The following is a 15,634-nucleotide window of genomic DNA, read 5'->3' on the forward strand; positions in this document are numbered from 1 at the left end:
TTCATGTGCACAGTGAAGCACATGACCGAGTGCACACGGAAAAGATCATGTAACCACCTCCGACTCTCTTCAACTCTCTGACTCTTCTGTCCCTCTGTCTTCTGCTGTCAAAAACCTCGGAGTCACTCTAGACAACACCCTTTCCATGAAACAACACATCTCTTCTGTCTCTCGCACCTGCTACTTCCAACTCCGCCGCATCGCCACTATCCGCAAATACCTCACCACAGATGCTACCGCCAAACTGGTCACTTCCACCATTCTCTCACGTCTTGACTATTGTAACTCTCTCTTGGCGGGTCTTCCCTCTTCTTCTATCTCTCGTCTCCAACGCATTCAAAATAGCTCTGCCCGTCTTGTCCTACGAAAGAAAAAGAGAGATCATATCACCCCCCTCCTAAATCAGCTCCACTGGTTGCCCGTTCCTGCCCGTATCACCTACAAAATCAACACTCTCACCTACAAATGCCTCCATGGTCTCGCCCCTGCCTATCTCTCCGACTCTCTTTCTCTCTATGTCCCTTCACGAACACTCAGATCATCTGCCGACTCCCTCAAGCTCAACATCCCCCACACCAAACTCAAAACAGCAGGTCAACGCTCATTTTCTTTCCAAGCACCTAGCCAATGGAACACACTACCTCTCCCCCTCCGCCAACAACAGTCCCTCGAATCATTCAAATCTGCACTCAAGACATTCCTTTTTTCCAAATAATCCATGCATTATACACTGCCCACCCCATCCCACCCTGAATAACTGTACATATTTTAATGTTTGATGGTGTGTGTGTGTGCTAGTGACTTTAAGTCTCCGTGTGTGTGAACGAGTGTATGTGCGCCTTGAGTCGCCTGTTGGTGAGATATGTGCGCGTTATAAATATTCGTATTATTATTATTATTAACCCATGTCAGAGTTTGGTGGGTTATAGAAACGCAAACATTCCCAGCATGCTTCCCCAGAAAGCTTGCGCCTGAATGCTTGTGTGCGAGTCGAAAGAAACATAATTATGTTCATAAAAGTCGTGTCGCATGCCACAGAACAGCTACAGTAATTAGCTCAATTCCTCAGTGTAGCGTGCCACAGAACAGCTACAGTAATTAGCTCAATTCCTCAGTGTAGCGTGCCACAGAACAGCTACAGTAATTAGCTCAATTCCTCAGTGTAGCATGCCACAGAACAGTTACAGTAATTAGCTCAATTCCTCAGTGTTGCATGCCACAGAACAGCTACAGTAATTAGCTCAATTCCTCGGTGTAGCGTGCCACAGAACAGCTACAGTAATTAGCTCAATTCCTCAGTGTAGCGTGCCACAGAACAGCTACAGTAATTAGCTCAATTCCTCAGTGTAGCGTGCCACAGAACAGCTACAGTAATTAGCTCAATTCCTCAGTGTAGCGTGCCACAGAACAGCTACAGTAATTAGCTCAATTCCTCGGTGTAGCGTGCCACAGAACAGCTACAGTAATTAGCTCAATTCCTCAGTGTAGCGTGCCACAGAACAGCTACAGTAATTAGCTCAATTCCTCAGTGTAGCATGCCACAGAACAGCTACAGTAATAAGCTCAATTCCCCAGTGTAGCATGCCACAGAATAGCTACAGTAGTTAGCTCAATTCCTCAGTGTAGCGTGCCACAGAACAGCTACAGTAATTAGCTGAATTCCTCAGTGTAGCGTGCCACAGAACAGCTACAGTAATTAGCTCAATTCATCAGTGTAGCATGCCACAGAACAGCTACAGTAATTAGCTCAATTCCTCAGTGTAGCGTGCCACAGAACAGCTACAGTAATTAGCTCAATTCTTCAGTGTAGCGTGCCACAGAACAGCTACAGTAATTAGCACAATTCCTCAGTGTAGCGTGTCACAAGCAGCTGTAATTATTTCGTATTATATGCAATCATTGCAAGCGCCTGTTCTTTGTGCTGTCGTTTACCTGCCAGGTGAGACAGCTAGCACTCGTAGTTTTCGTGCGGCACGGTTTTCTCTAATTTCTAGTGAAACGGGTGTATCTCAGGTGTGCTGTAGTGAGCAGTAAATTCAGTTGTGTGTCAGTTTTATTCATTCTTGCCGTAGCCGTTTACAGGGCTAGAAGTCTGCGTTCCAGACTGGAATCCGTTCTTCATTTGAACGTTACTTTTGCTTTCATAGAGCAAAAGGGAGCTGTCTTCATTTGACAGGGGAATTTCGTGTATGCTTTCATGCAACCAGGATGTGGTGCGTAATTCTTTTCTATTGTTTTCGGTGTAGTTTAGGCTGTTTGCGTGGTACATGTTTGTTGTTTCGTGTCTGTGCGTTTCTTATATGTTCAGGCTAGTCAGTCAGGTATTTCGTTTAAAGAAGGTTAGTTTTATTAGTATTGTTAGTTATGTTAGTTATCAATTTTGAATATGGTCTGTGCATTATGATAACTTGTGTATGTAAAAAGACGGAAAGCTATTTTCGTGTTACAAGTTTGCATAACTTCTGCCAATTATTAAACATGTAATGAATTGGTAGAACGTTCATAACATATGAAGTATGTGTGCGAGTGTGTGAGAGTCATAGAGGCTTTGTCCATTCTTTCCTGCATTGGGTTTGATATATGGGAACGGATAAGCGATGTGAGTTAACCATGGACTAAGAGCAATGCTAACCATTTCAGGTTGCGGTTTTCTTGCCGATGAGTGATGGAGATGATCCGCCAGCCCAGTCAAGCTAAGCCATTCTACTGTTGAGGGCTGCTATGGACTCGCTTCGCATGGAACTCGCTCCACAGCTGAGGGCTGCTATGGACTCACTTCGCCAGGAACTCATTCTGCGCTCGTGACGTCATTCGTCTTCGGGGCATCTACACCCAGGATCTCGCTTCACTTCAAGTCACTGTCAGACCTGCTGGACGGTAACTCTTCCGCTAAATCCGTCCCCTAAAAATAACTCATGCAGGAAGTGTAATTTCAGTGTATGATGGAGTGATAGCAAGAGGGTGTGTTTGCGAGGTAGAGATTTGATGTGAGTGAATGAGAGTAATTAGAGTGTAAACGTTAATTATCTTTGGCAAGGGATTGGGGTTATTTGATGTGTAAATGTGAGTTTTGAGTGCTTTGTTTTGTTCAAGAAACGTATAAACTTCATTTATTGTGATTTGTACCTTTTTTTACAGTTTGAGAGAGAGAAAATTCTGTGAGTTTGTGGATGACAGACTGCGCATATGTGTGTGCGCATATGTGTGTGTGACAAATGGGGGCTCGTCCGGGATATCTATGATTGGGATAGCTAGCTAGAAGTAGTGGGTCTATCCTAACTTTTCATCGTCACCTCAGATTTTTCTGTTTGCCTTCTGTTTTTCTGATATTGTTTTGTCTTGTTTTGTCATGTCTTTGTGATACCTGTATATTGAATATCATTCGTGTGATAGCACTAGAGTTCATTACTTTTGTCACTACCGTCGTAACAGTGACAGAAGTCGGTGTTTTCCGCGCATAGTACTGCTATTCATTTTGCGAAAGAAAGCGTTCATTTGCAAAGCTTGTTTTTCCTTGTTCGGTATTTATTGGTGTTCTAGCTCATTTCATTCAGAAGTACCATAAATACTTTTTCCTTTTTATTCCACTGTTTACTGAAGATAAAGATCAATATGTCCGCGAGGAAAACTCGTAACGCGGCCCTGTCTAGTTTTTCTACGCCTGACCCGACTTTGTCTCTTTCCGGCCATGAGTTATCAACTCCGCCTACTCATAGCGAAGTACTTTCTGAATCAGCTGGAAACTCGGTTAGTCTTAGTGCCGAGCATGAGCAGATTGCCGCTAGGGGCAGAGCGTTGGGTGTCCGTTCCGGTAGTGCACTTGCCAGATTTGTGCAAGAAGAATTGGACCGTCTGAGCCATCAACAGCAGCAACAACAACGAGTGGGATTGGAGGCTCAGCTGCTAAAAGCTCAACTGGAAGAGGCTCGACTGAGACAAGAAGAGGCAAGAAGAAGACAAGAGAGAGAGGAAGAAGAGGCAAGAAGAAGACAGGAGAGAGAGGAAGAAGAGGCAAGAAGGAAACAGGTGAGAGAAGAGGAAGAGGCAAGAAGGAAACAGGAGAGAGAAGAGGAAGAGGCAAGAAGGAAACAGGAGAGAGAAGAGGAAGAGGCAAGAAGGAAACAGGAGAGAGAAGAGGAAGAATATACCCGACGTCAACGTTTGGCTGAGTTGGAGGAGGAGAGGATTCGGACACAGATAGCAAGGGCCCAGCGTGAAGAAACTGCTCATGTTCCCCATATCCGTCCAATAGAACCTGTCCGTCTAAAGATCGATCCTTTTGATACCACCAAAGAAGATTTGGATACTTTTCTCGGACGATTTGAGAGAGCGGCATCCCTGAGTGGGTGGAACAGGGAACGAGACTGGGGAGCTAGGCTGGGGACACTTCTTAAAGGTTTTTCCTCAGAGGTTTACCTAGAATTGCCTGATGAGGACGCGCTAAAGTACGACAAAGTGGTGGAGACGCTACGTGGGGCTTTTCGTTGGACTGCTGACTCTTACCGCTCCAAGTTTCGTCAGGCTGTGAAAAAGGATGAAGAAACATTTCAGCAGCATGCTACTCGGCTCCGGATTTGGTTTGAGCGGTGGAGAAAGGCAGCCAAGAAGGAGGAGACATACGAAGGAGTTCGAGATCTCATACTGATGGAGCACCTTCTCGACAGAGTATCTGGAGAACTTGCCGACTTCATCAGACAGAATGACCCCAGTACCCTTTCTGAAGCTGCTGAACTAGCTGAGAGATTTGCATCGTCGAAACGGGCCAGGAAAAATCCAGTTACGGTCTTTGGTAAAGCATCGGGTCACCAGAAAGGACCAAGTAGCCCGAAGAAGGATGCAACTCCAGCAAAACCTGCTGGCTCAAAGCCATCTGGATTCAAGGGAAAATGTTTTAACTGCGGTCAGGAAGGTCACTCTAGAAGACACTGTCCTCGTCTAACTTCGGTGAAAACTGTTGTCACTCTAGGAACAGTCACCTCAGGAACTGAACTGCCTGCTCTCTGTGATCCTTGCAGCCAACTGACCTACTCTCCTAGATGTACTGTGAACGTCAATGGTTCTTCAGTATCTGCCCTGAGGGACACTGGAGCTGACGGGCTAGTGGTGGATTCGTCTCTTGTGCGAGATAACAAGCGCAGCGTTGGACGACAAACCATCCGACTTGCAGCCGGCAACGTTGAACGAGAGTGCCCAACTGTTGTGATTGACTTTGAATCGCCTTTCTTTTCAGGAAAGGCAATTGCTATTGTGGTGGAGGATCTTGCTCATCCTGTATTGATTGGAAATGCCATCCCGTTGCCTGATGGACAAACTCTTGAAGTTCCGGTGTACAGGGGAAAGGCATATCCTGTGAAGACATCTGTTGTCACCAGAGCACAGCATGCTCGAGAACAACAAGGACCCAAAACTCTTAAAATGAAGGACTCCGGACTGGGAGGTGTCACCCGAGATGAACTCATTCAGCTACAAGAGAACGACTCTACATTGGCACGCATTCGAGAGCTAGCGGCGGTTAGTAATCCTGCTCCCTCCGGGAAACATGGCCAAGTGAAGTTTTCCTGGAAGAAAGGAGTTCTGCAAAGGGAGTTCTCATCAGGTGAAGATGTGTACCATCAGATAGTTGTACCAGAAGCCTTGAGACCTGGAATCCTTAAGCTGTCGCATGATGTACCAATGGCTGGCCATCTTGGTTCGAGGAGGACTCGAGATCGAGTGTGGAACTCTTTCTACTGGCCGGGAATGGGCGGTGACATCCGTCGATATGTACAATCCTGCGACGCTTGCCAGCGAGCTCTACCCAAGGGGAAAATTCCAAAAGCACCACTTGGAAAGATGCCTCTGCTGGATGAACCTTTCCGGAGAATCGCTGTTGACATTGTGGGGCCTTTGACTATCTCCGAAAGAAAGAACCGCTACATTCTGGTTGCTGTAGACTATGCCACCCGGTACCCAGAAGCTACCCCTTTACCCAGCATCGAAGCAGAGCGTGTGGCTGAAGCACTCTGGCAGATGTATACTCGGGTTGGAGTTCCCAAAGAAGTACTGACCGACAGGGGTTCTCAGTTTGTCAGCAATCTCATGAAGCAAGTGAATCAGTTTCTTGCCCTGAAAGGACTCACCACGACACCATATCATGCTCAATGTAATGGTCTAGTAGAAAGATTCAATGGGACACTGAAGACAATGCTGAAGAAGCTCTGCATGGAGAAACCCAAAGATTGGGATCGTTTTGTTCCTGCCCTTCTTTTCGCCTACCGAGAGGTACCACAGGAAAGTTTAGGGTTTTCCCCTTTTGAACTTTTGTACGGGAGAACTGTGAGAGGACCTCTTTCCCTTCTCAAGGAGATATGGACCAAAGACACCCCTGCAGAAGTTAGGACTACTGCTGAGTATGTCGTGGATCTGCGTCAGCGTTTGGAAGACACTTTGAAAATCGCACAGCAGAACCTGGACAACTCCTCCCGGCGCTACGCCAGAGCTTTCGATCGTCGTGCAGTGAAACGAAACTTCAAGATTGGAAGTAGAGTTCTGCTTCTCCTACTCCTGAAGAAGAACAAGTTAGAAATGGCTTGGGAAGGACCCTACGAAGTTGTAGGAAAAGTTGGAGAATGCGACTATCGTCTGCGTGTAGGCACCAAAGAAAAGTTGTACCACGCCAATCTGATCAAGGAATATGTTGAGAGGGGGTCCAGACCTACCCCATCAAGATCGGATCAAGATGTCGTCACTACATGTGCCGTGGTGATCGATGAATCAGGAGCCACCTCAGAGGAAGACGTGACGTACCCACGAGACATCCCTCTACCTGCACTTCAGTCCAAAGAAGGTCCGAGTGATGTTCAGTGCAACCCGGCTTTGACGGACAGTCAGCGTGACGATGTGAATCGTTTCAAGGGCCGTTTCGTCAAAGCGCTCACGGATTTGCCTGGTTCTACCAAGCTTGAGGAATTTTCTGTCAGCCTACTGACTTCAAAGCCTGTTTTTGTCCGTCCTCGACCTGTGCCATACTCCCAAACTGAAACTGTGAAGAAGGAAGTGGAGGCCATGCTGAAAATGGGTGTCATAGAACCTGCGTCCTCACCTTACAATGCTCCGGTGGTCCTCGTGAAGAAAAGGGACGGGACGATTCGGTTCTGTATCGATTATCGTCAGCTAAACAGGGTCACTGAGTTTGATGGAGAACCACTCCCTGACATCGATCAACTCTTCAGCTGTCTTGGGCGTGCCAAGTACTTCACCAAGATAGATTTGTCGAAGGGGTATTGGCAGATACCAGTCCTTGCTGAAGACAGACCGAAGCTTGCGTTCATCGTTCCTCAGGGACAATTCCAATGGACCATGATGCCGTTTGGTCTTCAGAATGCTGTCGCGGTTTTCAGCCGCATGAGGAGGAAGCTTCTCAACCCTCTGCGAAGAAGTGATGTCCACAACTTCATGGACGACATCCTCATTGGCACTGAAGACTGGGGGACTCATCTTGAGGCCCTGGAGGCCGTTTTTCGTCGTCTGGAAGAAGAAGGTCTCACGGCTCGACCTACGAAGTGCTTCGTAGGATTCCCTGAACTGGACTACCTGGGTCATCGAGTTGGCCATGGCCTGATGTGGCCAGAGGCAGCCAAGCTGGAGAAGATTCAAGCTTCAAGACGTCCTGAAACCAAGAAAGAAGTCCGCGCTTTTCTTGGCCTGGTTGGTTTCTATCGACGCTATGTAGCCAACTTTGCTGCCATTGCTCTGGCCCTTACCAACTTGACACGGAAGAACTGCTCAAACAAGGTTCAGTGGACCGAGGTTTGTGAGGAATCTTTCAACACTCTCAGGGAGATTCTCAGCAAACCGCCTGTTATCTGCTTGCCTGACTTGTCCCAGCCATTTGTACTGCAGACCGATGCCTCTGACGTTGGTCTCGGAGCTGTTCTGCTGCAAGAGAGGGATGGGGAGTTGAAACCTGTGTCATTTGCAAGCCGCAAGCTGAACTCTGCAGAGAAAAACTACGCCACTGTTGAAAAGGAGTGTTTGGCCGTGGTGTGGGCTGTCAAGAAGTTTGAGGTGTACCTGTATGGCCAAGAGTTTGAACTTCAGACTGATCATCAGTCTTTGCAACACTTGCAGAGAGCAAAAACCTCAAACGGTCGTCTGATGCGATGGGCATTGTTGCTTCAGCCATTCTCTTTCCGGATTCGTGCAATCCGAGGACGTGAAAACGTGGGAGCGGATTATTACAGCCGCGTTGTGTGAAGTTTTGTAACTTAACTGTTAGTTCAGTCTAACAAGGGGGGTGTGTCACAAGCAGCTGTAATTATTTCGTATTATATGCAATCATTGCAAGCGCCTAACAGGTACTTCAACGGTTTGTGGTCAGTCCGTATGACAAACTGAGCACTGTGCAAGAAGTGGTCTAGCTTTTGTAACGCGTAGTGTATGGCGAAAGCCTCCTTTTCAATGGTAGACCAGCGAGTTTGAGTGTCGCTCAACTTGTGTGAGAGAAAGTAGATAGGTTTTTTCTCTGTCTCCCAGCGCGCCATCGTTATCACACTGCTGAGTGAGACACGCGCCGATGCACGAGTCACTCGCGTCTGTGTACAGAACGTACGGTTTGTTTGTATCGGGATAAGCTAACAAAGGAACGACTGAGAGGCTTTCTTTCAAGAAATCAAACGCTGTTTGGCATTCTTCGCTCCACTGAAACCTTGCGTATTTCTTGGTCAGAGAAATGATCGGATCGGCGATCTTTGAGAAATTTGGAATGAAACATCGGTAATAGCTACACATACCGATAAAGCTACGGACCTTGCATGTTGGCCGGGCCATTGTTCTAATCGCTTTACATTTCTTTTGGTCTGGTTTGACACCCTCTGTACTGATCACAAAACCCAAATATTCAGTTTCTGTCTGCAGAAATTTGCACTTCCCTAGTTTCAGCTTCAAATCATGCCTTAACCTTTCAAACACTCTTTCAAGGTGAGCTAGGTGCTCTTCCAGACTGGCTGAAAAGATCAAAATGTCGTCAATGTATGCAATCGCATACTTATCAAGACCCTCTAGGACAGTGTCCATGAGCTCCATGAAAAGGCAGGGGGCGTTTTGAAGGTCAAACGGAAGCACATTGAACTGAAAGAGTCCCCTGTGGCACACAAATGCAGTTTTCTCTTTATCCTCTTCTTCAACCGCTACTAGCCAATAGCCAGACTTCAAATCCAGAGTTGTGAAATATTTGGCCTTTCCAAGCAGCGCCAGTATGTCATCAATGAGGGGGAGGGGATAAGAAATGGGTTTTGTGATCTTGTTCAGCTGGCGAAAGTCTATGCAGAAACGCTTAGATCCATCTTTCTTGTCTACAATCACTATAGGGAAACTCCATGGTGACCTAGACCTCTCTATCACTCCGGCTTCTAACATCTGTTCAACGCTTTCATCAACTACCTGTCTTTTGTTCAGCGGGGTTCTGTACGGCTTCATTCTGATCGGTGTGTGATTTCCTGTGTCTATCTTTGCTTTGACTGTGTCGGTTTTCCCCAAGTCCAAATCGCTATTCGCGACCCGATCTTTAAATCTGGACAAGAGATCAAGGAACAGCTACAGTAATTAGCACAATTCCTCAGTGTAGCGTGCCACAGAACAGCTTCAGTAATTAGCTCAATTCCTCAGTGTAGCATGCCACAGAACAGCTACAGTAATTAGCTCAATTCCTCAGTGTAGCATGTCACAGAACAGCTACAGTATTTAGCTCAATTCCTCAGTGTAGCATGCCACAGAACAGCTAAAATAATTAGCTCAATTCCTCAGTGTAGCGTGCCACAGAACAGCTACAGTAATTAGCTGAATTCCTCAGTGTAGCGTGCCACAGAACAGCTACAGTAATTAGCTGAATTCCTCAGTGTAGCGTGCCACAGAGCAGCTACAGTAATTAGCTGAATTCCTCGGTGTAGCGTGCCACAGAAGAGCTACAGTAATTAGCTCAATTCCTCGGTGTAGCGTGCCACAGAACAGCTACAGTAATTAGCTCAATTCCTCAGTGTAGCGTGCCACAGAACAGCTACAGTAATTAGCTCAATTCCTCGGTGTAGGATGCCACAGAACAGCTACAGTAATTAGCTCAATTCCTCAGTGTAGCATGCCACAGAACAGCTACAGTAATTAGCTCAATTCCTCAGTGTAGGATGCCACAGAACAGCTACAGTAATTAGCTCAATTCCTCAGTATAGCGTGCCACAGAACAGCTACAGTAATTAGCTGAATTCCTCAGTGTAGCGTGCCGCAGATTAGCTACAGTAATTAGCTCAATTCCTCAGTGTAGCGTGCCACAGAACAGCTACAGTAATTAGCTCAATTCCTCAGTGTAGCGTGCCACAGAACAGCTACAGTAATTAGCTCAATTCCTCAGTGTAGCATGCCACAGAACAGCTACAGTAATTAGCTGAATTCCTCAGTGTAACATGCCACAGAACAGCTACAGTACTTAGCTGAATTCCTCAGTGTAGCGTGCCACAGAACAGCTAAAGTAATTAGCTCAATTCCTCAGTGTAGCGTGCCACAGAACAGCTACAGTAATTAGCTGAATTCCTCAGTGTAGCGTGCCACAGAACAGCTACAGTAATTAGCTCAATTCCTCAGTGTAGCATGCCACAGAACAGCTACAGTAATTAGCTGAATTCCTCAGTGTAGCGTGCCACAGAACAGCTACAGTAATTAGCTGAATTCCTCAGTGTAGCGTGCCACAGAGCAGCTACAGTAATTAGCTGAATTCCTCAGTGTAGCGTGCCACAGAACAGCTACAGTAATTCGCTCAATTCCTCAGTGTAGCATGCCACAGAACAGCTACAGTAATTAGCTCAATTCCTCAGTGTAGCGTGCCGCAGATTAGCTACAGTAATTAGCTCAATTCCTCAGTGTAGCATGCCACAGAACAGCTACAGTAATTAGCTCAATTCCTCAGTGTAGGATGCCACAGAACAGCTACAGTAATTAGCTCAATTCCTCAGTGTAGCGTGCCACAGAACAGCTACAGTAATTAGCTCAATTCCTCAGTGTAGCGTGCCGCAGATTAGCTACAGTAATTAGCTCAATTCCTCAGTGTAGCGTGCCACAGAACAGCTACAGTAATTAGCTCAATTCCTCAGTGTAGGATGCCACAGAACAGCTACAGTAATTAGCTCAATTCCTCAGTGTAGCGTGCCACAGAACAGCTACAGTAATTAGCTCAATTCCTCAGTGTAGGATGCCACAGAACAGCTACAGTAATTAGCTCAATTCCTCAGTGTAGCGTGCCACAGAACAGCTACAGTAATTAGCTGAATTCCTCAGTGTAGCGTGCCGCAGATTAGCTACAGTAATTAGCTCAATTCCTCAGTGTTGCGTGCCACAGAACAGCTACAGTAATTAGCTCAATTCCTCAGTGTAGCGTGCCACAGAACAGCTACAGTAAGTAGCTCAATTCCTCAGTGTAGCATGCCACAGAACAGCTACAGTAATTATCTGAATTCCTCAGTGTAACATGCCACAGAACAGCTACAGTAATTAGCTGAATTCCTCAGTGTAGCGTGCCACAGATTAGCTACAGTAATTAGCTCAATTCCTCAGTGTAGCGTGCCACAGAACAGCTACAGTAATTAGCTCAATTCCTCGGTGTAGCGTGCAACAGAACAGCTACAGTAATGAGCTCAATTCCTCAGGGTAGCGTGCCACAGAACAGCTACAGTAATTAGCTCAATTCCTCAGTGTTGCGTGCCACAGAACAGCTACAGTAATTAGCTCAATTCCTCAGTGTAGCGTGCCACAGAACAGCTACAGTAATTAGCTGAATTCCTCAGTGTAGCGTGCCACAGATTAGCTACAGTAATTAGCTCAATTCCTCAGTGTAGCGTGCCACAGAACAGCTACAGTAATTAGCTCAATTCCTCAGTGTAGCGTGCCACAGAACAGCTACAGTAATTAGCTCAATTCCTCAGTGTAGCATGCCACAGAACAGCTTCAGTAATTAGCTAAATTCCCCAGTGTAGCGTGCCACAGAACAGCTACAGTAATTAGCTCAATTCCTCAGTGTAGCGTGCCACAGAACAGCTACAGTAATTAGCTCAATTCCTCAGTGTAGCGTGCCACAGAACAGCTACAGTAATTAGCTCAATTCCTCAGTGTAGCATGCCACAGAACAGTTACAGTAATTAGCTCAATTCCTCAGTGTAGCGTGCCACAGAACAGCTACAGTAATTAGCTCAATTCCTCAGTGTAGCATGCCACAGAACAGTTACAGTAATTAGCTCAATTCCTCAGTGTAACATGCCACAGAACAGCTACAGTAATTCGCTCAATTCCTCAGTGTATCATGCCACATAACAGCTACAGTAATTAGCTCAATTCCTCAGTGTAGCGTGTCACAGAACAGCTACAGTAATTAGCTCAATTCCTCAGTGTAGCGTGCCACAGAACAGCTACAGTAATTAGCTGAATTCCTCAGTGTAGCGTGCCACAGAACAGCTACAGTAATTAGCTCAATTCCTCAGTGTAGCATGCCACAGAACAGCTACAGTAATTAGCTCAATTCCTCAGTGTAGCGTGCCACAGAACAGCTACAGTAATTAGCTCAATTCTTCAGTGTAGCGTGCCACAGAACAGCTTCAGTAATTAGCTCAATTCCTCAGTGTAGCGTGCCACAGAACAGCTACAGTAATTAGCTCAATTCCTCAGTGTAGCGTGCCACAAAACAGCTTCAGTAATTAGCTCAATTCCTCAGTGTAGCATGCCACAGAACAGCTACAGTAATTAGCTCAATTCCTCAGTGTAGCATGCCACAGAACAGCTACAGTATTTAGCTCAATTCCTCAGTGTAGCATGCCACAGAACAGTTACAGTAATTAGCTCAATTCCTCAGTGTTGCATGCCACAGAACAGCTACAGTAATTAGCTCAATTCCTCGGTGTAGCGTGCCACAGAAGAGCTACAGTAATTAGCTCAATTCCTCGGTGTAGCGTGCCACAGAACAGCTACAGTAATTAGCTCAATTCCTCAGTGTAGCATGCCACAGAACAGTTACAGTAATTAGCTCAATTCCTCAGTGTTGCATGCCACAGAACAGCTACAGTAATTAGCTCAATTCCTCGGTGTAGCGTGCCACAGAGCAGCTACAGTAATTAGCTGAATTCCTCAGTGTAGCATGCCACAGAACAGCTGCAGTAATTAGCTCAATTCCTCAGTGTTGCATGCCACAGAACAGCTACAGTAATTAGCTCAATTCCTCAGTGTAGCGTGCCACAGAACAGCTACAGTAATTAGCTCAATTCCTCGGTGTAGCGTGCCACAGAACAGCTACAGTAATTAGCTCAATTCCTCAGTGTAGCATGCCACAGAACAGTTACAGTAATTAGCTGCAATTCCTCAGTGTAGCGTGCCACAGAACAGCTACAGTAATTAGCTCAATTCCTCGGTGTAGCGTGCCACAGAACAGCTACAGTAATTAGCTCAATTCCTCTGTGTAACATGCCACAGAACAGCTACAGTAATTAGCTGAATTCCTCAGTGTAGCGTGCCACAGATTAGCTACAGTAATTAGCTCAATTCCTCAGTGTAGGGTGCCACAGAACAGCTACAGTAATTAGCTCAATTCCTCAGTGTAGCGTGCCACAGAACAGCTACAGTAATTAGCTCAATTCCTCAGTGTAGCGTGCCACAGAACAGCTACAGTAATTAGCTCAATTCCTCAGTGTAGCATGCCACAGAACAGTTACAGTAATTAGCTCAATTCCTCAGTGTTGCATGCCACAGAACAGCTACAGTAATTAGCTCAATTCCTCGGTGTAGCGTGCCACAGAAGAGCTACAGTAATTAGCTGAATTCCTCAGTGTAGCGTGCCACAGATTAGCTACAGTAATTAGCTCAATTCCTCAGTGTAGCGTGCCACAGAACAGCTACAGTAATTAGCTCAATTCCTCAGTGTAGCGTGCCACAGAACAGCTACAGTAATTAGCTCAATTCCTCAGTGTAGCGTGCCACAGAACAGCTACAGTAATTAGCTCAATTCCTCAGTGTAGCGTGCCACAGAACAGCTACAGTAATTAGCTCAATTCCTCAGTGTAGCGTGCCACAGAACAGCTACAGTAATTAGCTCAATTCCTCAGTGTAGCGTGCCACAGAACAGCTACAGTAATTAGCTCAATTCCTCAGTGTAGCGTGCCACAGAACAGCTACAGTAATTAGCTCAATTCCTCAGTGTAGCGTGCCACAGAACAGCTACAGTAATTAGCTCAATTCCTCAGTGTAGCGTGCCACAGAACAGCTACAGTAATTAGCTCAATTCCTCAGTGTAGCGTGCCACAGAAGAGCTACAGTAATTAGCTCAATTCCTCAGTGTAACATGCCACAGAACAGCTACAGTAATTCGCTCAATTCCTCAGTGTAGCATGCCACATAACAGCTACAGTAATTAGCTCAATTCCTCAGTGTAGCGTGTCACAGAACAGCTACAGTAATTAGCTGAATTCCTCAGTGAAGCGTGCCACAGAACAGCTACAGTAATTATAGCTCAATTCCTCAGTGTAGCGTGCCACAGAACAGCTACAGTAATTAGCTCAATTCCTCAGTGTAGCGTGCCACAGAACAGCTACAGTAATTAGCTCAATTCCTCAGTGTTGCGTGTCTTCTCTTCCACATGATTCAACGAGATACTTACTAAACCTGCAGAACTTCCTGAATGACCTGCAAACAGCGCATTGTAGCAAACTGTTCGACTTCAGGAACGAATGGCACCTACATGATTTAGCACAGCATGTGATAACATCATTGTTTAACGAGACGGGTGAACGAGAGGGACTATTTTCTGAAGGGATTTCATTGCTTTTCACTTGCATGTTCAAGTTGTTCAGTGTTAGGTGCTCTGACGGCTTGTAGATTTTAACCTAAGGATCTTATCAAACCTAGCTGTGAGGGAAAGGTTGCAGTATAGTCTGAATGCCTCTGTCTGTGAGGGAAAGGTAGTACAGTAGTACAGTCTGAATGCCTCTGTATGTGAGGGAAAGGTTGTAGTACAGTCTGAATGCCTCTGTATGTGAGTGAAAGGCAGAAGTACATGTAGTCTGAATGCCTCTGTCTGTGAGTGAAAGGTAGTAGTACAGTCTGAATGCCTCTGTCTGTGAGTGAAAGGTAGTAGTACAGTCTGAATGCCTCTGTCTGTGAGTGAAAGGCAGTAGTACAGTCTGAATGCCTCTGTCTGTGAGTGAAATGTAGTAGTACAGTTTAAATGCCTCTGTCTGTAAGGGAAAGGTAGTAGTACAGTTTAAATGCCTCTGTCTGTGAGTGAAAGGCAGAAGTACAGTCTGAATGCCTCTGTCTGTAGGGGAAAGGTAGTAGTACAGTCTGGATGCCTCTGTCTGTGAGTGAAAGGTAGTAGTACAGTCTGAATGCCTCTGTCTGTCAAAGAAATGTAGTAGTACAGTCTGAATGCCTCTGTCTGTCAAGGAAAGGTAGTCGTACAGTCTGAATGCCTCTGTCTGTGAGGGAAAGGTAGTAGTATAGTCTGAATGCCTCTGTCTGTGAGAGAAAGGTTGTAGTACAGTCTGAATGCCTCTGTCTGTGAGGGAAAGGTAGTAGTACAGTCTGAATGCATCAGTCTGTCAGGGAAAGGTTGTAATACAGTCTGAATGCCTCT

At 46.0% G+C, this 15,634-nt stretch overlaps 2 protein-coding genes and 1 long non-coding RNA gene across 3 annotated transcripts in view; 2 read left to right on the top strand and 1 right to left on the bottom strand.

Moving 5' to 3' along the window:
* Window positions 1–15,634, bottom strand: part of LOC138950077 (uncharacterized) — a 239,617-nt gene that overhangs the window by 119,561 nt on the left and 104,422 nt on the right. The gene's annotated exons all lie outside the window — the stretch shown is intronic.
* On the top strand, window positions 1,863–3,109 carry LOC138950152 (uncharacterized). Its single transcript, XR_011450526.1, has 2 exons — window positions 1,863–2,213; window positions 2,641–3,109. It is a non-coding gene; the product is annotated as an uncharacterized lncRNA (long non-coding RNA).
* Window positions 3,613–8,235, top strand: LOC138951421 (uncharacterized). Its single transcript, XM_070323028.1, has one exon. It carries the CDS (start codon window positions 3,613–3,615, stop codon window positions 8,233–8,235), a length of 4,623 nt encoding a protein of 1,540 aa, XP_070179129.1.

The sequence above is a fragment of the Littorina saxatilis genome, linkage group LG16 (assembly GCF_037325665.1).
Source record: "Littorina saxatilis isolate snail1 linkage group LG16, US_GU_Lsax_2.0, whole genome shotgun sequence".
NCBI lineage: Eukaryota > Metazoa > Mollusca > Gastropoda > Littorinimorpha > Littorinidae > Littorina > Littorina saxatilis.